Source organism: Anser cygnoides, chromosome Z (genome assembly GCF_040182565.1).
Source record: "Anser cygnoides isolate HZ-2024a breed goose chromosome Z, Taihu_goose_T2T_genome, whole genome shotgun sequence".
Taxonomy (NCBI): domain Eukaryota; kingdom Metazoa; phylum Chordata; class Aves; order Anseriformes; family Anatidae; genus Anser; species Anser cygnoides.
The window spans coordinates 9,744,075-9,767,208 of NC_089912.1; the positions used below are offsets into that span (position 1 = coordinate 9,744,075).

A 23,134-nucleotide genomic window follows, 5' to 3' on the forward strand; every position below is an offset into this window, starting at 1 on the left:
GCACGCAGCATGGGCAACAAACAGGAGGTCCTGGAAGCCATCGTGCAGCAGGCCAGCTATGACTTGGTCGCCATCACTGAAATGTGGTGGGACCACTCCCATGACTGCAGAGCTGCAATGACTGGCTGTAGGCTCTTCAGAAGAGACAGGCAGCACAGAAGGGGTGGTGGTGTGGCTCTCTATATTAGAGAGTGTTTTGATGTTGTGGAACTTGAGACTGAGACTGGGAATGATAAGGTTGAGTCCCTATGGGTTAGGATCAGCAGGAAGGCCAACAAGGCAAGCATCCTGGTGGGGGTCTGTTATAGACCGCCGAACCAGGATGAGGAGACGGATGAGGAGTTCTACAGGCAGCTGGCAGAAGTTGTGAAATCGTCAGTGCTCATTCTCGTGGGGGACTTCAACTTCCCAGACATGTCCTGGAAATGCAATAGAGCTCAGAGGAAGCAGTCTAGGAGGTTTCTGGAGAGCGTGGAAGATAGCTTTCTGACGCAGATGGTTAGCGAGCCTACCAGGGGAGGTGTCCCACTGGACCTTCTGTTCACAAACAGTGATGGACTGGTGGTAGATGTGGTGGTCGGGATCTGTCTTGGGCAGAGTGACCAAGAAATGGTAGAGTTCTCTATTCTTGGTGAAGTCAGGAAGGGGACCAGTAAACCTGCTGTCTTGGACTTCCGGAGGGCTGACTTTGAGCTGTTCAGGACACTGGTTGGCAGAGTCTCTTGGGAGGTAGTTCTGAAGGGCAGAGGAGTCCAGGAAGGCTGGGCACTCCTCAAGAAGGAAGTCTTAACGGCTCAGGAGCGGTCTGTCCGCACATGCCCAAAGACGAGCCAACATGGAAGACGACCGGCCTGGCTGCACAGAGAGTTGTGGCTAGAGCTTAGAGGGTTTATGATCTTTGGAAAAGAGGGTGGGCCACTCAGAAGGATTATAAGGATGTTATAAGGATGTGTAGGGACAAAATTAGAAAGGCCAAAGCTCATCTGGAGCTCAATCTGGCTACTGCTGTTAAAGACAACAGAAAATGTGTTTATAAATACATTAGCACGAAAAGGAGAACTAAGGAGAATCTCCATCCTTTACTGGATGCAGGGGGAAGCTTAGTTACAATAGATGAGGAAAAGGCTGAGGTGCTTAATGACTTCTTTGCCTCAGTCTTTAGCGGCAAGACCAGTTGTTCTCTAGATATCCAGTACCCTGAGCTGGTGGAAGGGGATGGAGAGCAGAATGTGGCCCTCACAACCCATGAGGAAATGGTTGGTGACCTGCTACAGCACTTAGATGTACACAAGTCGATGGGGCCAGATGGGATCCACCTGAGGGTACTGAGAGAACTGGCGGAAGAGCTGGCCAAGCCGCTTTCCATCATTTATCCGCAGTCCTGGCTATCAGGAGAGGTCCAGTCGACTGGTGGCTAGCAAACGTGATGCCCATCTACAAGAAGCACCGGAAGGTGGACCCAGGAAACTATAAGCCTGTTAGCTTGACCTCAGTGCCAGGGAAGCTCACGGAGCAGATTATCTTGAGTGTCATCATGCAGCACTTGCAGGGCAACCAAGTGATCAGGCCCAGTCAGCATGGGTTTATGAAAGGCAGGTCCTGCTTGACAAACCTGATCTCCTTCTACGAGAAAGTGACGCGCTTGGTGGATGAGGGAAAGGCTGTGGATGTGGTCTACCTTGACTTCAGTAAGGCTTTTGATACCGTTTCCCACAGCATTCTCCTCAAGAAACTGGCTGCTTTTGGCTTGGACTGGCATACACTTTGTTGGGTTAGAAACTGGCTGGGTAGCCAGGCCCAAAGAGTTGTGGTGAATGGAGTTAAATCCCGTTGGAGGCCGGTCACTAGTGGAGTCCTCCAGAGCTCAGTACTGGGGCCAGTTTTCTTTAATATCTTTATTGATGATCTGGATGAGGGGATCGAGTGCACCCTCAGTAAGTTTGCAGATGATACCAAGTTAGTTGCGTGTGTTGATCTGCTCAAGGGTAGGAAGTCTCTGCAGAAGGATCTGGATAGGGTGGACCAATGGGCTGAGGCCAACTGTACGAAGTTCAACAAGGCCAAGTGCCGGGTCCTGCACCTGGGGCACAACAACCCCAAGCAGCGCTACAGGCTGGGAGATGAGTGGTTGGAAAGCTGCCTGGCAGAGAAGGACCTGGGAGTACTGCTTGATAGCCAGCTGAACATGAGCCTGCAGTGTGTTCAGGTGGCCAAGAAGGCCAACAGCATTCTGGCTTGTATAACAAACAGTGTGGCCAGCAGAGCTAGGGAAGTGATTGTCCCCCTGTACTCAGCTCTGGTGAGGCCTCACCTCGAGTACTGTGTTCAGTTTTGGGCCCCTTGCTACAAGAAGGACATGGAGGTGCTCGAGCGAGTCCGGAGAAGGGCAACGAAGCTGGTGAGGGGTCTGGAGAACAAGTCTTACGAGGAGCGGCTGAGGGAGCTGGGGTTGTTTAGTCTGGAGGAGGCTCAGGGGGCGACCTTATCGCACTCTATAGATACCTTAAAGGAGGCGGTAGCGAGGTGGGGGGTGGTCTATTCTCCCACATGCCTGATGACAGGACGAGGGGGAATGGGCTCAAGTTGCACCAGGGGAGGTTTAGGTTGGATATTAGGAAGAACTTCTTTACCGAAAGGGTTGTTAGGCATTGGAATGGGCTGCCCAGGGAAGTGGTTGAGTCACCATCCCTGGAGGTCTTTAAAAGACGTTTAGATGTAGAGCTTAGTGATATGGTTTAGTGGAGGACTTGTTAGTGTTAGGTCAGAGGTTGGACTAGGTGATCTTGGAGGTCTCTTCCAACCTAGATGATTCTGTGATTCTGTGATCAGCATCTGTTTAAATATATCTCCAATCCATGTAGGCATTTAATTCATGGAAGCATTTCTTCTTGTATGTCTCTGATATGTTTTTTTTTTTTTTTTTTTTTAAGATATTTTCTCTCCCAGGCTTCTGGAACTTGTCCACACTGTTTCCTCATTTTCCACCACTGGATTTACTACTAGTGTGGCTACTGTCCCATTGTGATGTTGCTGCACCATGAGTAACCAGAAGTTCTCACTGCTGAACTGATTTCTGTAGCTATAAGTGGTACCCTGCATGGTGGTTTTCCAGAGTTCATTAATGAGATTAAATTTACAATTTTCTGGTAAACATGAGTAGTTTTTATTGCAAACACACTTTATCTCTGAACCTATCCTTCCCAGTTGTTATTCATACTTGCAATATTATGTAAGACAAAATGGATTTGGACTGCAATGAATGGACTGCAGCATTTGTCTGGTTTTTTTTGTTGTTTGTTTTTTTGTTTTGTTTTTTTTTTTTTTTTCAGTTTGCCTTTAGACATTTCTCTGCTGTGTGCTTTTTAAACACTTGTGGGACAAAGAAACCCTCACATTCTCTCCCTTCCTCCTTTCCTCCTTCTCTCATTCCCTTCTTCCCCCTCTGTCTTAGAAAACATGCCTACATTAACTACAGTTAAGATATGAATGAATCCCCCAAGAGAGAAATGTATCTTTAAGAACGTAGCTAAAATTTGGAGATACAAGTTACAATGTTGGATGCATGGAGCTATGCCTGGTTCATGGTAATTTTCTTCAGTCACCTTACCATGGCCACTCCAGGTAGAAGACACAGAGATATATTTGTTTAAAAAAAAAAAAAAAAAAAGCCAGTGATCCACAACTGATGAACTAACAGAAACTTCTGAACCTATACTTAAAGAACCTCACAGGGGTGGTTTTTTGTCCCTGAAGCCCAGAAATGTGCTTTATGAGCTGATCATCTTTTCTGAAACCAGCATTATACAGACCATAGAAACTTTTCTAATATCTCCATTGAGCGCATAAGTTCTTTCGTCTATCCCTACAGGGGAAGAGAGAGGCACGGAGAGGACACAGAAAGCTCGCGTGATTAACAGGTGGCTCAGAGGCTGGTGCCAGCACAGAAATTTTTGTTTTTTTCACCATGGGGAGCTTTACTCGGCACCTGGCCTGATGGCCCCAGACGGGTCCCTATCTCCAAGGGGAAAACGGATCCTAGGCCAGGAGCTGGCGGGGCTCATAGAGAGCTCTTTAAACTAAGTAAGAAGGGGGACGGGGCTCAAACAAGGCTTGTTGGAGCTGTGCTGGGGCAAACAATGGCTAGGCCAGGGAAGAAGGCGATGGCCCAGCTGAAGTGCATCTACACTAATGCACGCAGCATGGGTAACAAACAGGAGGAGCTGGAAGCCATCGTGCAGCAGGCAGGCTACGACTTGGTTGCCATCACGGAGACGTGGTGGGACCGCTCCCACGACTGGAGTGCTGCAATGCCTGGCTATCGGCTCTTCAGGAGGGACAGGCAGCACAGAGGGGGTGGTGGTGTGGCTCTCTACATTAGAGAATCTTTCGATGTTGTGGAACTCAGGCTGGGAATGATAAGGTTGAATCCCTGTGGGTTAGGATCCGCGGGAAGGCTGGCAAGGCTAGCTTCCTGGTCGGGGTCTGTTATAGACCGCCGAACCAGGATGAGGAGACGGATGAGGAGTTTTATAGGCAACTGACAGAAGTTGCAAAATCGTCGGCGCTTGTCCTCGTGGGGGACTTCAACTTCCCGGACATATCCTGGAAACACAACACGGCACAGAGAAAGCAGTCTAGGAGGTTTCTGGAGAGCGTGGGAGATAGCTTCCTGACGCAGCTGGTCAGTGAACCTACCAGGGGTGGTGCCCCGCTAGACCTTCTCTTCACAAACAGAGAAGGACTGGTGGGAGATGTGGTGGTCGGAAACTGTCTCGGGCAGAGTGACCACGAAATGGTAGAGTTCTCTATTCTTGGCGAGGCCAGGAAGGGGACCAGTAAAACTGCTGTATTGGACTTCCGGAGGGCTGACTTTGAGCTGCTCAGGACGCTGCTTGGCCGAGTCCCTTGGGAGGCGGTTCTGAAGGGCAGAGGAGTCCAGGAAGGCTGGGCACTCCTCAAGAAGGAAATCGTGATGGCACAGGAGCGGTCCGTCCCCACGTGCCCAAAGACGAGCCGGCGTAGAAGAAGACCGGCCTGGCTCAACAGAGAGTTGCGGCTTGTGCTTACCAGAAAAAAGAGGGTTTATAATCTTTGGAAAAAAGGGCAGGCCACTGAGGAGGACTACAAGGATGTAGCGAGGCTGTGCAGGGAGAAAATTAGAAAGGCCAAAGCTCATCTGGAGCTCAACCTGGCTACTGCCGTTAAAGAGAACAAAAAATCCTTTTACAAATATATCAACGCGAAACGGAGGACTAAGGAGAATCTCCATCCTTTACTGGATGCGAGGGGAAACCTAGTTACTAAGGATGAGGGAAAGGCTGAGGTGCTTAATGCCGCCTTTGCCTCAGCCTTTAGCGGCAATACCGGTTGTTCTCTGGATACCCAGTGCCTTGAGCTGGTGGAAGGGGATGGGGAGCAGGATGTGGCCTTCGCTATCCATGAGGAAATGGTTGGCGACCTGCTACGGAACTTGGATGTGCGCAAGTCGATGGGGCCGGATGGGATGCACCCGAGGGTACTGAAAGAACTGGCGGAGGAGCTGGCTGAGCCGCTTTCCATCATTTATCGGCAGTCCTGGCTATCAGGGGAGGTCCCAGTTGACTGGCGGCTAGCCAATGTGACGCCCATCTATAAGAAGGGCTGCAGGGCAGACCCAGGGAACTATAGGCCTGTCAGTTTGACCTCAGTGCCAGGAAAGCTCATGGAGCAGATTATCTTGAGGGTCATCACGCAGCACTTGCAGGGCAAGCAGGCGATCAGGCCCAGTCAGCATGGGTTTATGAAAGGCAGGTCCTGCTTGACGAACCCGATCTCCCTCTATGACCAAGTGACGCGCTTGGTGGATGAGGGAAAGGCTGTGGATGTGGTTTACCTTGACCTCAGTAAGGCTTTTGACACAGTTCCCCACAACATTCTCCTCAAGAAACTGGCTGCTCGGGGCTTGGACTGGCGTACGCTTCGCTGGGTTAGAAACTGGCTGGATAGCCGGGCCCAGAGAGTTGTGGTGAATGGAGTCAAATCTGGTTGGAGGCCGGTCACTAGTGGTGTCCCCCAGGGCTCGGTACTGGGGCCGGCCCTCTTTAATATCTTTATCGATGATCTGGATGAGGGCGTCCAGTGCACCCTCAGTAAGTTTGCAGATGACACCAAGCTAAGTGCGTGTGTCGATCTGCTCGAGGGCAGGAAGGCTTTGCAGGAGGATCTGGATAGGCTGGAGCGATGGGCTGAGGTCAACTGTATGAAGTTCAACAAGGCCAAGTGCCGGGTCCTGCACCTGGGGCGCAACAACCCCAAGCAGCGCTACAGGCTGGGAGATGAGTGGCTGGAAAGCTGCCTGGCCGAGAAGGACCTGGGAGTATTGGTTGATAGTCGGCTGAATATGAGCCAGCAGTGTGCCCAGATGGCCAAGAAGGCCAACAGCATCCTGGCCTGTATAAGAAGCAGTGTGGCCAGCAGGTCTAGGGAAGTGATTGTGCCCCTGTACTCGGCTCTGGTGAGGCCGCACCTTGAGTACTGTGTTCAGTTTTGGGCCCCTCGCTACAGGAAGGACATGGACGTGCTCGAGCGAGTCCAGAGAAGGGCGACCAAGCTGGTGAGGAGTCTGGAGAACAAGTCTTAGGAGGAGCGGCTGAGGGAGCTGGGCTTGTTCAGCCTGGAGAAGAGGAGGCTCAGGGGCGACCTTATCGCTCTCTACAGTTACCTTAAAGGAGGCTGTAGAGAGGTGGGGGTTGGTCTGTTCTCCTACGTGCCTGGTGACAGGACGAGGGGGAATGGGCTCAAGTTGCGACAGGGGAGTTTTAGGTTGGATGTTAGGAAGTACTTCTTTACCGAAAGGGTTATTAAGCATTGGAACGGGCTGCCCAGGGAGGTGGTGGAGTCACCATCCCTGGAGGTCTTTAAAAGACGTTTAGATGTAGAGCTTAGCGATATGGTTTAGTGGAGTACGTAGTGTTAGGTCGAAGGTTGGACTCGATGATCTTGAGGTCTCTTCCAACCTAGAAATCTGTGATACTGTGATACTGTGTGATACTGTGATAAGTTGTCTTTAAGTCTCCCCAGCTTTTCTTTCGGAGTATGGCACAGTAACTGTGGGATCCAGAGCATCCATAGCATCCTTAGGTAAGTTTAGGACTTAGTCATTTGAATTAGGTACCTGCTTGGGTACTGTGCGTAGGCCTTTAAAAAGAGCCTTACTGATGTGGGGGATATTTATTTCAGCTAGTTCCATTCATTCATCACTATCATGATATGGCCTTAAGGGAAACAGATGACAATACACGTTGAGTACTTTGGGTTGTGATTGTCTCTCCATGTGGAGCAGAGAGCAATGAGGCAGTGCTGGCTGCAGTCAGGCCATATTTCACAGAAATAGCTCCCTTGGGTGATGTGAATCAGACATGGCCTTTTGCATAAGCCTTACCAAAACTGTTTTGGCTTTCTGAGCTCATTTTGATTCCAGGCTGTAAAATTTATAAGATTAGAAAAAGCTCCCTTATTTGTTTCCCACTGTTGAGCCAGTACAGTGATACCTTCAGTGGCCAGAACATCACTATGAGTCTCTTCTGTGCTTCAAGGCTGGCATCTTCGCCATCCAGAGCCATCCCAGTACTGGGTGAGAAAATTAATCTCCCACTGTAGGAGATCAGGTTCAAGACAAGCTAAGGAACCTGAAGGTGCACAAGTCCATGGGACCTGATAAGATGGATCCACAGGTCCCGAGGAAACTGGCAGATACAGTTGCTAAGCCACTGTCCATCATACTTGAGAAGTCGTGGCAGTCCAGTGAAGTTCCCACTGGCTGGAAGAGAGGAAACGTAACCACCATTTTCAAAAAGGGAAAAAAGGAAGACTGGGGGAACTACAGGCCAGTCAGTCTCACCTCTGTGAGACAAGCCCAGAGGAGGTCCACAAGGATGATCAAAAGGCCAGAGCAACTCTCCTATGAAACACGCCAAGAGATCTGGGGTTGTTCAGCCTGGAAAAGAGAAGGCTCCAGGGAGACGTTACACGGCCTTCCAATATCTAAATGGGCCTACAGGAAAGCTGGAGAGGCACTCTTTGTCAGGGAGTATAGTGACAGGACTAGGGGTAATGCCTTTAAATTAAAAGAGGGTAGATTTAGGTTAGATATAAGGAAGAAATTCTTTACTCTGAGGGTGGTGAGTGGAAATCCATTTATGGAGTGGAATTTCCATCTATGGAAATTGTACATAGGCAGTAGGAAAAACTGATTCCCCCCTATTCAACAGTTTTAGGACTATGCCTGCTCCAGGTTTGGAATCACCCAGATATTGAGAATTTGGGATGAGCAAAATTAAGGTCTCCGAGGATGGTTACAGGGGTGTCACATATGACAGAATGAAAAATCTGGGTTTGTTTAGTTTAGAAAAAGAGAAATGTAAAAAACCCACCTGGTTTTACTCAGGTGGGCAGCCAAGTTCTACCACGGCTGGTCTCTCACTCCTCCTTCCTCTTTGAGGAGGGGGAGAAAATACGACACAAAGGGCTCAAAGGTTGAGATAAGGATGGGAACATCACTCAACAGTTATCATAACGGGCAAAACAGACTCAGATTAGGGAGACAGCAAGATTTATTGCCTATTACTAACAATTTAGAGAAGTGAGAAACAAAGAAACCAAAAATGCCACCATTTTCAAAAAGGGAAAAAAGGAAGACTGGGGGAACTACAGGCCAGTCAGTCTCACCTCTGTGCCTGGCAAGATCGTGGAGCAGATCCTCCTGGAAACTCTACTAAGGCACATGGAAGATAAGGAGGTGATTGGTGACAGCCAACATGTCTTCAGTGAGGGCAAATCATGCCTGGCAAATCTGGTGGCCTTCTACAATGGGGTTACAGTATTGGTGGATAGGGGACGAGCAACTAGTGTCATCTACCTGGTCTGGTGCAAAGCATTTGACACTGTCCCCCATTATATCTTTGTCTCTAAATTGGAGAGACATGGATTTGACAGATGGACCACTTGGTGGGTAAGGAATTGGCTAGATGGTCGCACTCAAAGAATTGTGGTCAACAGCTTCATATCCAGGTGGAGATCAGTAATGAGTGGTATTCCTCAGGGATTAGTATTGGGATTGGTGCTGTTCAACATCTTTGTTGGTGACATGGACAGTGGGACTGAGTGCACAATCAGCAAGTTTGATGATGACACAAAGCTGTGTGGGACAGCAGACAGGCTGGAGGGAAGGGATGCCATCCAGAAGGACCCAGGCAGACCTGAGAGGTGAGTCTTTGTGAACCTCATGGAGTTCAACAAGTCCAAGTGCAAGGTCCTGCATCTGGGCTGGAGCAATCCCCAGCACAAATAAAGGCTGGGAGAAGAATGGATTGAGAGCAGCTCTGCGGAGAAGGACCTGGGGGCGCTGGTTGACATGAAGCTCAACGTGGTCAGCCATGTGCACTTGTAGCTCAGAAAGCCATCCGTATCCTGGGTTGCATCAAAAGCAGCGTGGCCATCAGGGCAAGGGAGGTGATTGTTCCCCTCTGCTCTGATCTCATGAGACCCTGCCAGGAGTGCTGCGTTCAGCTCTGGGGCCTCTACCCAACACAGGAAGGCCATGGATGTATTAGAACAAGCCCAGAGGAGGGCCACAAGGATGATCAAAGGGCTGGAGCACCTCTCCTATAAAGACAGGCTGAGAGATCTGGGGTTGTTCAGCCTGGAGAAGAGAAGGCTCCAGGGAGATGTTACATGGCCTTCCAATACCTAAAGGGGCCTACAGGAAAGCTGGAGAGGCACTCTTTGTCAGGGAGTATAGTGACAGGACTAGGGGTAATGCCTTTAAATTAAAAGAGGGTAGAGTTAGGTTAGATATAAGGAAGAAAATCTTTACTCTGAGGGTGGTGAGTGGAAATCCATTTATGGAGTGGAATTTCCATCTATGGAAATTGTACATAGGCAGTAGGAAAAACTGATTCCCCCCTATTCAACAGTTTTAGGACTATGCCTGCTCCAGGTTTGGAATCACCCAGATATTGAGAATTTGGGATGAGCAAAATTAAGGTCTCCGAGGATGGTTACAGGGGTGTCACATATGACAGAATGAAAAATCTGGGTTTGTTTAGTTTAGAAAAAGAGAAATGGAAGGGGGAATCTTATAGGTATATTCAGCTCCTTGTCGATAGTCATGAACAAGATGGAGACAGAGTCTTTCTAGAAATGTTTAGCAAAGAGATGGGAGGCAGCAAAAACAAGCAGTAGCAGGGAAAATTCTGATTAGCTAAAGAAAACACCGTTAGCCGTGAGGTGCTTTCACAGTGATGGCTAGCTAAACTTTACCACACCGGTCTCTCGCCCTCCCCCTACTCAAAGGAAAGTGAGGAGAAAATGTGATGAAAAAGGGTTGAGATCAGGACAGTTTAAAAAGGAATAAAGAAAGGAAAAGAAAAAAAAAAGCTATAACAAGAATAAACAAAGCAGGTGATGCACAATGCAACTGGTCACCACAAGCCAACTGATGCCCACCTTGTTGCTCAGCAACAGTGGCCTCTCCCGCCAACCCCCCCAGTGTTATTGTCCCACATGGCACCACATGCTATGGGACATCCCTTTGGCCAGTTGGGGTCAGCTGTCCTGGCTGTGTCCCCTCCCAGCTCCCTGTGCACCCCCAGATTCCTCGGATTCACCAGGAGGAAGTCACGCTTGATAGGCCTCTTAAAATTATGTGGTGAAAGGACTGGCTTGGAAGACAAGAAGAGGGCATTGGATATAGACAGGGGGACTAATGGCTGAAGTGCAAGCCTGCAGAAGGAGATTTGAGTACTGAGCTGCACAAATGCTCTGCTGCTACCACACTGCTATTAATATTCAGCAAGTGTGTAATTCAGAGCTTAACCCAGCCTCACAGAAGGAAGTGCAGTCCCAAATGTGTCCTCCTTACAACTAACAGTCTAAACACAAGTGCAACGTCGGGGGAAATTCAGAGAAGATGGGACCGCTGTTGTGAAGGACAAGGCAAACTAGAATAAACACAGCATACGGGAAGAAAAAAGAAGGAAAAGGTTGTTCATCCCTTGAGACATAAAGATAAGACTTCAACGGGAAGAGAAAGTAAAACAGCACAGGTGTGTTATTTATTATATACCCTACATCTTCCCTCGGAACAGTCATAGTGAGGTCCCGACTCTCCTCCCACACCATTTTCCCTCTAACCCTTGCTGATAGGATCAGCAGATTAAGAAGATGAACAAATCTTGCCACCTTTGGTCGCTGTCTCCCAAGTAAGAAACCTGCACACAGGCAGAGACAGGCAAGTGTTTCTCTCAGGAAAAAAAAAAAATAAAAAAAATGATAAGAAGAAAGGGAAAAAGAAGACAAAAAAAAAAAAAAGCCACACTCAGAGCTAGTGACCATGCCTCGTCTGCTGGTACCTGCCATCCACTGCACCATGCTCTTTTCGATGATGGCTCATTGTTACTTTTTTTGGAGGGAGCTCCAGCCCTTCCGATTGTCCTTGCTGGTCCTGTGTTGGGGATTGAGCTGATGGAACCTTTGCTCTTTGCTGGGGTACCCGTCTCCTCTTTCCTTCTGCCTACAAGACTTTCTTGAGGAGGCTGGCTTTAGCATACTCACTGCTTCTGCAGCTGTGCTCATGGGGTAGAGGGATGTAGGGCTTGCTGAGCAGAGCGCTGGGAAGTTGAGAGCCCTGCCTAGTGAAGCCTTCTAGGACTGTGAGCGTGTGGGGGAGGATGCATGTTCCAGGTGCTTCCCGTTGGAAGGCCTTGCAGCAGCTCCCGTGCCACGTGCTGTTGAGGTCTTCCTTTGTAGATCGTCGTGTGCTGAATGAAGTTCATCACAGTGCGACTGGGGTATACGAGGGGCTCGGTGTTGTCTCGCGAAGCAAAGTGGTGGCTTCTCCTTGTGGCCTCTGACAGAGTTACCTTGCGCTCTGCAGCCGTGTTCTGAGTGCACGAAGCTCCTTCGGCCTTGCTGCACTTCCCTTGCCTGCTTCCCAAAGTTTCTCTCTGCCAAGCGGAGGGCGGCTGAGGTGAGAGACGGAGGCAGAGGCGTCAGCACCGCCGCCTCAGGGGCCTCACTCTGGTCCCCCGCCCATGCTGAGGCGAGATGTGCGTGGCCTATGAGGTGTCGGCCCCTTTGTGACACGGTGGGTGACATCATGGGGCTCAGCTATAAAACCCCGTCCCCGCCGTGCCCGGCCACACTTCCCAGCAAGGCCTGGGAGGTGTTGGAGTTGCTCTCGCCAGCGCTGCTCTGCTCCACAGGAGCTGCTCTGCCAGCAGCAGAAGGCGAGGGGAGCCTGTGGGAGAGAACGCTGGTTGGGAAGTGTTGAGGAGGAGAAGGAGGAGGAGCCAAGGGAGTTTTGTAGCAGGAAGAGCACCTCTTTCCCAGCTGCTGTAAGGCAGGGGCAAAGATGAAGCACTACCTGCTCTTCAGCCCCTTGAAGCCTGAGGAACTTTCATTAATTAAGGAGCTCACCAGCAAAGGTAAGGCCCTGGGGGGCCCTTGTGGGAGCACTGTTGTCGCAAAGATGGACATGAGCTGTGGAAAGCTTGGGGCTGCCACTGCCGGGGGAAGGTCTTCTGAAGGGTCCTGGCGTATGCAAGGAGAGCCCTGAGTGCATCAAATGTGCTTCCCAAGGTGCATCTGATGCCTCCCCTTCCTCCCCAGGCCTGTCCTGGGCACAGTGCGGGCTTGCAAGCTGGGCAAGGTCCAGGAGCTGTGCAGCAGCTTGCCCCAGCAGTGCGAGTGCTGGCTGAGGGCAAGGCAGAGCTTGATCACACACCACTGTCACCTCTGTGGCTATGGGGGTTCAGACTTCATGGGCATTGCCAACTCGCCGCATCTTGGGATCTGTCTTTTGCTTTCCAGAAATCTGCCAAGTGTGGGATAGTACATCCAAATACATCAGAAGGCAGCTGTTGCGGAAGCAGGTGAGCCTTACATCCTGCCCCTGGCCCATCTTGCCCCTTTGGACCTGGGCCACGCAGCACCATCTTCAGGGCCCGCAAGTCACGCAGCACCCTTGCAGCTCTGCCCAGCACTGCCATTGATCCCTCTTCTTGCTTGCGTTTTCAGGTGGTGAATATTGGAATCGGAACCTTTGCCGTTGTGCCAGCAGACACCACTAGTGCCGATGGCAAGGCTATGGTTGTTCAGAAACCCGTGTTCAAGCCCTGCAGGTTTATGATGACATTTTACAAGCTCAAGTGTGCCGAGAACGAAATTTCTAGTAAGAAGCTTTTTGCTTTGCTTTCCCTGTGCAGCCCTTGCCTTTTGCTCCATGCAGTCGTCCCTGTGCCATGGCAGAGCAAAGTGTCTTGCAACATGGACAGGCCGAGTGTGGGTGCACATACAGCATCCCAGAACCTGCCCCTCCCCTGGGAGTCAGCCCCCTCTTTGCGGCTCGTCCCACCCTCTAGCTGGATGCTCGTAGCAGGTGGCAAAGCTTCCCTTGGCCTTCTGTTCCCCATCTGCTCTGCTCTGGAGATGTGGCCAAAGCTGGCAAGGGCCTTCCCCGTGGCACAGCATTGCACGAGGGCTGGGCGCTGCCCACACTTAGTGTGTGAGTTTGCTGAAATGCGTGGGGACTGACGTTGTTGCTTCATGGTTGTTTTCTAGTTGAGACACCATTTGCTCCGCTGGACTTTGAGCAGATTGCCTCAGACATCCACTTCCGACCAGAAATAGTAGAGCAGTGCATCCATGAGACCCTGCTTCTCTTCGCTGGTGCCCTCCTGGACAAAAAGGATGTGGAATTCTTCTTCAAGGGTATCGGCATTCTTACTGTGCGAAGAAAAGTGGTCACCATGAACTTCTACACTGAGTTCCTGCTGGAGGTGGATGACACAGACAACATGTATGAAGCTCTTCTCACGGTGAGTGGTTCGTGTCTCCGGGGCTGCTGGCAGCTCTGGCAATGCTGTCAAAGCTCTCTCAAACTGCTTTCTCCTTGCCTGCCTCGCCATCGGGTGAGACAGGCTCGAGGAGCTATACAAACTCTCGGTAGCACCTGGGCCTGTTTGTGTGAGGGGCTAATGACACCAAAGGAGAAAGTGGGGCGAGGATTTTGGAGAGGCAGCCATGTCCCTGAGCAGTGGGAACGTTTGCTACCTTTGGGAGCAAGGAGCCCATATCCTCGGCTTCTGCTGACGTGTGTCTGTCCCATTTCAGGACTCCAAGATGACGGATATGATTGCATCTGACGGCAAAAATAAATATACTCGTATCAGTGGAAATAGTTTCATCACACTACCAACGTGAGTGCCATCTCTTCTGCAACATCTGGCTGGCCAGGGGAGCTGGTGCCCAGCTCGTGCTTTGGGTGCAGCCCCTTCATGGTGCTTCTCTCCTGCCAAAGTGAGGCAGGACCAGCTCGTTGCTGGGAGGGCTTCCAGGCTGACCCCCTGCTCAGTCCTTCTGGGCAGTGCAGATGAAGCGGCCAGTCTGCAGTTGAGGGTCCCTGAGAGTGGTGGGAGGGTGTGAGGGGACAGCGAGGAGGACTTGTGTTGGGTCTGGCGGGAAGGAGAGGGAAGCGCGGGAAGAAGCTTCTGGAGGCTGTGGGGCCCCTCAGCTTGCACAGGCCATTGTGTCCTCCAAAGGTTCAGCAGTAGCTCCCAAAGAACCCTGCCAGCAGCTTCTTAGTGTGGGACACCAAGGGAACACAGTGCCTCTTTTGACAAGTGGTGTCTATCTGTTTCCAGGCTTATACTTCAGGACCCGCACTGCAATCCGATTTCCATCAAGCCCAAAAGAGATCCGCAGCCTTGGGGCAAGGGTGGCCGAAGAGGTAATGTCCCAGTGGGCTTCTGGCAGGGGGTTGCATGTTCTCCTCTCGTCCTCGCAGGGCAGGAGAGCCAATGTTGATGTGTGGGGCATGGGAGAGAAGGCAGCTGTGTGGGACAAAATGCCCCAGGAATGGTGGCTCCTAGGGTCGGCAATGAGTGTGGGTGGGCACGGCTGAGCAGCTCTGCTGCTGCCGCTGCCCTGCACAGACACAGAGGTGACATCGTGGTGTTCTCTTGCAGTGAGTGTGCTGGACCCGGTGGTGCTGGCTCAGAGGAGGGTTTCTCTAGCCAAGACGGCAGAGAAGAAAACCAAGGAGGATAAAAACAAGCAGGGTGACCAAGCCAGGTGAGCCTGCTGGAGAAGTGTTGTGGTGGAGTTGGGGGACATAAAGGCAAGAGCCTTTTGTGCCAGTAAGAAGTTTCCATAGGCTGCAGTGCATGTGCTCATGCCAAAAAGCACTGGAAACATCAAAGGGACAGCTGTTGTCCTGGTGGAGACATGGTCTTCCTCCTGCATAAGCACTTTCTGCTGCTGGAGCTAAGGTGTGAGCTGCGAGCCCAGCTCTTAGAAACTGCCTCCAAGAGTACTCCCATAAGCTAAGCCTGCTGTGTCTTTTTAGATTCCTGCCACCAATTCATGAGAGATCAGGGGAAGAGCTGAAGAAGCCAAAACCTCCAGCTCATCCACGGCCATCCACGGCTTTTCCTCTGGACCCTCCAACAATGGTACGCCATAGGTATTTGCCAGCCCCGTTCCACTTTGGGGTCTCCAGAGCAAGGCAGAAGCAGCAGCTGATGCTGCCCACCATCCCTGTGCTCCTGCATGTACCCAGCCCCAGGAGACTAATGCTGTACGCGGTTGTGTTTCCCTTGCCTGCAGGGAGTGTGCTCTGTGTGCACTCAGATAGAAGAAAGACAGGAACGCATACTGATGGGCCACAGGCTCAAAAAGATTGAAGCTGAAATGTGGGACCAATACTATGTATGCATATGGAGTAGGAGCATGGAGCATGGCGTGTTTTCAGAGTCCCCAGGAAAAAATGCCCCCAGCAGGCATTTGCCCTCCTCCTTGGGAGGGAGGGGAGCAGTGCAGGTCTCCGGCATGGCAGCGTTACAGTCACCACCTGGCCACTCAAGGGGCCTGCTGTCTGCCCGCTCCCCTGCACGCTGAAAGGAGCAAAGGGCCAAGCCAGCAGCGAGCTGGGCATGGGCACGGGTCTGCCGGGAGACTGTACCTCTCTGCAAGGGATCAGAGCCCGCAGTACCTGCGCTCTGAAGACTAAAGTGAGCCTGTGCAAGGCACCTAACTCAGCAGAAGCACACCCCCAGGCAGAAACGGCAGGCCGTGCCCTGGGCTCAGGGAGCAAGGGCTGTAGCCTTGAAAGCACTGGCTGTTGGTAGCAGACCCCATTGGAGAGGGTAGCCCACTGCTGCTCAGCGCCATTTGCTGCAGGAGTGCACTGGGAGGGGCAGCCTCAGCTCCTTGCAGCAGTTCTTTAGGAGACTCTCTTCTGGTTTTGCAGAGACCCTTCTGCCAATTGCTCAAGTGCTTGCGACGTCCTTCCCACATCGTGAGAAAGGAGTACGATCAGATGTTCAAAGAGAGGATGAAGCAGAATGATAAAGGCCAAAGACATACGAGCCAGAAGGCACCACAGGGATGGCACGAAGAGCCACAGCCCCCGAGGACAGCACAGACAGAGTAAGTGTGCACAGGTCCAACCGAGGCCTGGGAAGAGCCCTGGAGGCCCTGAGACCCTGAGCCATGTTCTGGGGTTCCCAGGGCTTGTCGTCCTCCCCTTCCTCGTGACATGGAAAGGAGCAGGGTGCGATGCCACCCCCAGGGGCCTCTCCGCACCCCCAGGCCGGGACTTGACACAGGTCCAGAGGGGAAGGCTGTGGGTGCAAAGGGCCAAGGGGGTCGCGTCTGATGGTGGGCATCTCTGTGGGACGTTGCAACACATCCCACAGCTAGGGGCCTGAGTGAGGCCTTGGGACACTTCTGTCCCTTCTTCCCCACACAAGTGGGGGAAGTGAGATGGTTTTGTGCCAGTGAGATGTTCCCCTCAGCCGTAGTGCATGTGCTCATGCCAAAAAGCACTGGAAACATCAAAGGGACAGCTGTTGTCCTGGTGGAGACGTGGTCTTCCTCCTGCACAAGCACCTTGTGCTGCTGGAGCTAAGGTGTGAGCTGCGAGCCCAGCTCTTAGAAACGGTCTCCAAGTGTACTCCCAGAAGCTAAGCCTGCTGTGTCTTTCTAGATTATTGCCACCACTTCATGAGAGGTCTGACGAGGAGCTGAAGAAGCCAAAACCTCCAGCTCATCCACAGCCTAAGCCCCCTGAGCACAGGGCTTTTGCTCAGGACTCTTCAAGACCGGTACGCCATAGTTATTTGCCAGCCCCGTTTGCCCTTGGAGACTCCAGAGCAGGGCAGAAGCAGCAGCTGTTGCTGCCCACCGTCTCTGTGCTCCTGCCTGTGCCCAGCCCCAGGAGACTAACCCTGCATATGGTTGTGTTTCCCTTGTCAGCAGGGAGTACGCTCTGTACGTACTAAAATAGAAGAAAGACGGCACCGTATACTGATGGACCATAAGCTCAAAAAGCTTGAGGCTGCAACCTGGAACCAATATGATTCAACGTTGCAGAGGCTGATGATGGAGCACAGGCAGGTATGGCATGCATTCAGAGCCCCCAGGAAAAAAATGCCCCCAGCAGGCATTTCCCCACTCCTTGGGAGGGAGGGGAGCAGTGCAGGTCTCCGGCATGGCAGCGTTACAGTCACCACCTGGCCACTCAAGGGGCCTGCTGTCTGCCTGCTCCCCTGCACGCTGAAAGGAGCAAAGGGCCAAGCCAGCAGTGAGCTGGGCATGGGCACAGGTCTGCCGGGAGACAGTACCTTTCTGCAAGGGATCAGAGCCCGCAGTACCTGCGCTCTGAAGACTAAAGTGAGCCTGTGCGAGGCACCTAACTCAGCAGAAGCACACATCCATGCAGAAAAGGCAGTCCCTGCCCTGGGCTCCGGGAGCAAGGGCTGCAGCCTTGAAAGCGCTGGCTGTTCATAGGAGACCCCACTGGAGAAGGTAGCTGGCTGCTGCTCAGCGCCATTTGCTGCAGGAGTGCACTGGGAGGGGCAGCCTCAGCTCCTTGCAGCAGTTCTTTAGGAAACTCTCTTCTGGTTTTGCAGAAAAACTTCCGCCACCCGCTGGAGTGTGACCAACATCCTTCCTTCCGTGTCAGAATGGAGTACGACGAGAAGGTAAAGGAGAGGATGAAAGAGAATGAGGAAGGCCTAAGCCCTGTGAGCCAGAAGGCACCAGAAGGATGGCACGAAGACCCACAGCCCCTGAGGAGAGCACAGAGAGAGTAAGTGTGCACAGGTACAACTGCGGCCTGGGAATCCCCCTGGAGGCCATGAGCCCTGGAGCAGTGTTCTGGGGATCCCAGCGCTCGGAGTCCTCCCCTTCCTCGTGACACCGGATGGAGCTGGGTGTGATGCCACCCCCAGGGGCCTCTCCGCACCCCCAGGCTGAGGCATGACACAGGTCCCAGGGGAAGGCTGTGGGTGCAAAGGGCCAAGGGGCCGTGTCTGATGATGTGCGTCTGTGTGGGACATTGCAACACATCCCACAGCTAGGGGCCTGAGTGAGGCCTTGGGACATTTCTGTCCCTTCTTCCCCACACAAGTGAGGGAAGTGAGATGGTTTTGTGCCAATGAGATGTTTCCCTTGGATGCAGTGCATGTGCTTATGCCAAAAGGCACTGGAAACATCAAAGGGACAGCTGTTGTCCTGGTGGAGACGTGGTCTTCCTCCTGCACAAGCACCTTGTGCTGCTGGAGCTAAGGTGTGAGCTGCAAGCCCAGCTCTTAGAAACGGCCTCCAAGAGTACTCCCAGAAGCTCAGCCTGCTGTGTCTTTTTAGATTCGAGCCACCAATTCACAAGAGGTCTGAGAAGGAGCTGAAGAAGCCAACACCTCCAGCTCATCCACAGCCTACACCCCCTGAGCGCCCGGATAAACCTCAGGACCCTCCAACAACGGTACGCTATAGCCATTTGCCAGCCCCGTTTGCCCTTGGAGACTCCAGAGCAGGGCAGAAGCAGCAGCTGTTGCTGCCCACCGTCCCTGTGCTCCTGCCTGTGCCCAGCCCCAGGAGACTAACGCTGCACTCGGTTGTGTTTCCCTTGCCTGCAGAGGGCGCGCTCTGTGCGTGCTCAGATGGAAGAAAGACGGCACAGAATACTGATGGCCCACGAGCGCAAACAGGTTGAAGATGAAATCTGGGGGGAATACGATGCAATCCTACGGAGTAGGAGCAGGGAGCGAGAAAAGGTATGTCATGCATTCAGAGCCCCCATGAAAGAAATGCCCCCAGCAGGCATTTCCCCACTCCTTGGGAGGGAGGTGAGCAGTGCAGGTCTCTGGCACAGCAGTGTTCTGGTCACCACCTGGCCAGGCAGGTGCCTGCTGTCTGCCCGCTCCCCTGCGCGTTGCCGTGCGGAATTGGCTGTTGCAAGAAGCAAAGGGCAAAGCCAGCAGCGAGCTGGGCATGGGCACGGGTCTGCCGAGGGACCATACATCCCTGCGAGGGATCAGTGCCCACAGTACCTGCGCTCTCAAGACTAAAGTGAGCCTGTGTGAGGCACCTAACTCAGCAGAAGCGCACTCACATGCAGAAAAGGCGGGCCCTGCCCTGGGCTCAGGGAGCAAGGGCTGCAGCCTTGAAAGCGCTGGCTGTTGGAAAGAGACCCCATTGGAGAGGGTAGCCCGCTGCTGCTCAGCGCCATTTACTGCAGGAGTGCCCTGGAAAGGGTAGCCTCAGCTCTGTGCAGCAGTTCTTTAGGAGACTCTCTTCTGGTTTTGCAGAACCCCGTCTACCACCAGCTGGAATGTGGCCGACGTCCTTCCTGCCTGTTGAGAAAGGAGTACGACAAGAAGCTGAAGGAGAGGATGAAAGAGAATGACAAAGGCCAAAGCCCTGCAAATCAGAAAGCATCAGATGGGTGGAAGGAAGAGCCACAGCTCCCCAGGTGAGCACAGAGAGAGTGAGTGTGCACCAGCCCCGCTGAGCCTGGGAACAGCCCTGGAGGCCCTGAGACCGTGAGAGTGTTCTGGGGTTCCCTGGGCTCGGAGTCCTCCCCTTCCTCGTGACATGGAAAGGAGCTGGGTGCGATGCCACCCCCAGGGGCCTCTCTGCACCCCAAGGCCAAGGCATGACACAGGTCTCGAGGGGAAGGCTGTGGGTGCAAAGGGCCAAGGGGGCCGTGTCTGATGGTGGGCGTCTGTGTGGGACATTGCAACACATCCCACAGCTAGGGGCCTGAGTGAGGCCTTGGGACACTTCTGTCCCTTCTTCCCCACACAAGTGGGGGAAGTGAGATGGTTTTGTGCCAGTGAGATGTTCCCCTCAGCCGTAGTGCATGTGCTCATGCCAAAAAGCACTGGAAACATCAAAGGGACAGCTGTTGTCCTGGTGGAGACGTGGTCTTCCTCCTGCACAAGCACCTTGTGCTGCTGGAGCTAAGGTGTGAGCTGCGAGCCCAGCTCTTAGAAACGGCCTCCAAGAGTACTCCCCTAAGCTAAGCCTGCTGTGTCTTTTTAGATTCGAGCCACCAATTCACGAGAGGTCTGAGAAGGAATTGAAGAAGCCAACACCTCTAGCTCGTCTACAGCCTAGGCCCCCTGAGCGCCTGGGTTTTTCTGCTCAGAAAACTGCAACCACGGTACGCCATAGACATTTGCCAGCCCCGTTTCCCCCTGGGGACTCCAGGGCAGGGCAGAAATGGCAGCTGTTGCTGCCCACCGTCCCTGTGCTCCTGCCTGTGCCCAGCCCCAGAGACAAACGCTACACACGGTTGTGTTTCCCTTACCTGCAGGGAGCGTACTATATGCGTGCTCTGAGAGAGGAAAGACGGGAACAAATACTAATGGCCCACAGGCTCAAAAGAATTAAAGCTGAATCATGGGATAAATACGATTCCAGCATACGGAAACAGATCTTTGAGCGAAGACAGGTATGGCATGCAGTCAGAGCCCCCAGGAAAAAAAAAGCCCCAAGCAGGCATTTCCCCACTCCTTGGGAGGGAGGGGAGCAGCGCAGGTCTCCGGCACAGCAGCGCTGTGGTCACCACCTGGCCAGGCAGGGGCCTGCTATTTGTCCACTCCCCTGCGCGTTGCTGTGCGGGAGGAGCTGTTGCAAGGAGCAAAGGGCCAAGCCAGCAGCGAGCTGGGCATGGGCACGGGTCTGCCGAGGGACTGTACCTCCCTGTGAGGGATCAGTGCCCTCAGTACCTGCGCCCTGAAGACTAAATTGAGCTTGGACGAGGCACCTAACTCGGCAGAAGCACACCCCCAGGCAGAAAAGGCGGGCCCTGCCCTGGGCTCAGGGAGCAAGGGCTGCAGCCTTGAAAGAGCTGGCTGTTGGTAGCAGACCCCATTGGAGAGGATTGCCCCCTGCTGCTCAGTACAGGCGTGCACTGGGAGGGACAGCCTCAGCTCCTTGCAGCAGTTCTTTAGGAGACTCTCCTCTCGTTTTGCAGAAGAACTTCCACCACTCGCTGGAGTGTGACCGACGTCCGTCCTTCCTCTTAAGAAAGGAGTACGACGAGAAGCTGAAGGAGAGGCTGAATCAGAATGTGAAAGGCCAAAGCCCTACGAGCCGGAAGGCAGCAGAGAGGGGGCAGGAAGAGCCGCAGCTCCCCAGGAGAGCAGAGACAGAGTAAGTGTGTGCCAGCCCCGCTGAGCCTGGGAAGAGCCCTGGAGGCCATGAGCCCTGGAGCAGTGTGCTGGGGTTCCCAGCGCTCGGAGTCCTCCGCTTCCTTGTAACACGCGAAGGAGCTGGGTGCGATGCCATGCCCGGGGGCCTCTCTGCACCCCACAACCAAGGCATGACACAGGTCCCGAGGGGAAGGCTGTGGGTGCAAAGGGCCAAGGGGGCCATGTCTGATGGTGGGCGTCTGCATGGGACGTAGCAACACATCCCACAGCTAGAAGCCTGAGTGAGGCCTTGGGACATTACTGTCCTTTCTTCCCCACCCAAGTTGATGGCCTTTCTTTTGGATCCTGCAGGAAAGGGGAGAAGATAAGGCTCTTGGACCACCGTGAGAAGGCCCAGGGCGTGCCGTCCACGCCAGGAAACCACAAGCGGCCCTGCAGCTTCCAGCTGCAGAGGCCGTAGCCATCAACTCCAACATCGAAAGCTGAGGCAGGCGCCAGCACCAGTACCAGGGACACTCCAGCAGAAGCTCCCACCTCTGCTCATGGCGCTGCCCCCTTTGCAGTGTGAGAGCTGTTAGCAAGGGGTGTGAAGGGCGCCTTCCAAAGGATGAACTGCCAAATAAAGAGTGCTGGTGCCTGCTGCCAGCTGGACTGACCGCGCTGCTCCCTGCATGGCCTTTTTTTACACAAAAGAGGAGAGGAAAAGCCCTGCAACTCCCAGTATTGCTCCCATGGTCCCTCCCACCTCTCCCGGTGGAGGGCAGCTCGTGCAGGGGGACCTTGGGCCCTGTGGCAGAGGGCTTCTCCCAGTGCTGACGAGGACCATCTGCCGCCAGGGACTTGCTGCTTTGCAGCAATGGCCGGGAATGACAAGCAGGTTTCTGTCTGTGGTACACCTTCCTTGACATCCATTTTGCAATTAGTGGGCCCACAGACCCATTCTCCTGCTTTGGGGAGATTCTTGGATTCTCTTGGGGGATTCCTTTGGTGCTTTCTCTACACTCCCTGTCATCACTTAAGACCTTCAATAGAAGTGGTCTGCTTTTCCAAGTTGAATGTCCAAAAAAAACAAAAGGTTGTTTTCTAGCTGAGACACTACTTGCTTTGCTGGACTTTGAGCTGATTGCCTCAGACATCCACTTCCGATGACAAAGAGTAGAGCAGTGCATCCAGAAGACCCTGCTTCTCTTTGCTGGTGCCCTGCTGGACAAAAAGGATGTGGAATGCTTCTTCAGGGGTATTGGCATTCTTACCTTGCAAAGAAAAGTGTTCACCATGAACTTCTTTACTGACTGCGTGCTGGAGGTGGATGGCACAGGCAACACGCTCAAAGCTCTTCTCATGGTGCATGGGTCATGTCTCTGAAGAACAATACTAGGAGTGTGAGTGGGAGATAGCAACTCCCTGCCAGGCCTGAAGGAAAGGCACCGGCGTGAGACACCCCAAACATTGGTAGACCCCCTGCCCTGCCGAGCAGAGGTAGGGGACCTCGGAGATGAGGAGGAATGGAAACAGGTCCCTGCTCGACGTCGCAGGCAACCCCCCTCCCTTTTGTCCCTGCCTTCCCAGGTGACCTTACAAAAGGTTTGAGGCCCTGGAGCTTGAGAGACCGGTGGGTGAGAATGAGGTGAACAGTCTACGCAGGAGGATGC

General features: G+C 53.0%; 1 protein-coding gene across 3 annotated transcripts; it reads left to right on the forward strand.

The window, feature by feature from the left end:
• The first annotated feature begins 9,930 nt into the window (after positions 1 to 9,930).
• Positions 9,931 to 21,971, forward strand: LOC136788977 (coiled-coil domain-containing protein 81-like). 3 transcript variants are annotated; one of them, XM_066988182.1, is made up of 19 exons: positions 9,932 to 12,464; positions 12,850 to 12,911; positions 13,057 to 13,210; positions 13,600 to 13,856; positions 14,152 to 14,237; positions 14,682 to 14,767; positions 15,006 to 15,111; positions 15,386 to 15,491; positions 16,289 to 16,467; positions 17,027 to 17,144; positions 17,299 to 17,436; positions 17,952 to 18,130; positions 18,688 to 18,805; positions 18,960 to 19,097; positions 19,632 to 19,795; positions 20,368 to 20,488; positions 20,642 to 20,779; positions 21,305 to 21,483; positions 21,834 to 21,971. In XM_066988182.1, exons 1-19 carry the CDS (start codon positions 12,392 to 12,394, stop codon positions 21,940 to 21,942), a joined length of 2,511 nt encoding a protein of 836 aa, XP_066844283.1. In that variant the 5' UTR covers positions 9,932 to 12,391; the 3' UTR covers positions 21,943 to 21,971. The 3 variants fall into 3 exon arrangements, with proteins under 3 accessions (XP_066844284.1, XP_066844283.1, XP_066844282.1); XM_066988181.1 differs by having other exon boundaries at positions 9,933 to 12,464; positions 17,296 to 17,436; XM_066988183.1 differs by lacking the exon at positions 20,642 to 20,779 and having other exon boundaries at positions 9,931 to 12,464; positions 17,296 to 17,436.
• The last annotated feature ends 1,163 nt before the right edge of the window (positions 21,972 to 23,134 follow it).

Excerpts from the sequence above, each read along its gene's own strand:
- LOC136788977 (XM_066988181.1), top strand. The coding sequence starts at position 12,392 with ATGAAGCACTACCTGCTCTTCAGCCCCTTGAAGCCTGAGGAACTTTCA. Across the intron at positions 14,768-15,005 it reads GGGCAAGGGTGGCCGAAGAG|TGAGTGTGCTGGACCCGGTG; the intron begins GTAATGTCCCAG and ends GTTCTCTTGCAG. Across the intron at positions 15,112-15,385 it reads AAGCAGGGTGACCAAGCCAG|ATTCCTGCCACCAATTCATG; the intron begins GTGAGCCTGCTG and ends GTGTCTTTTTAG.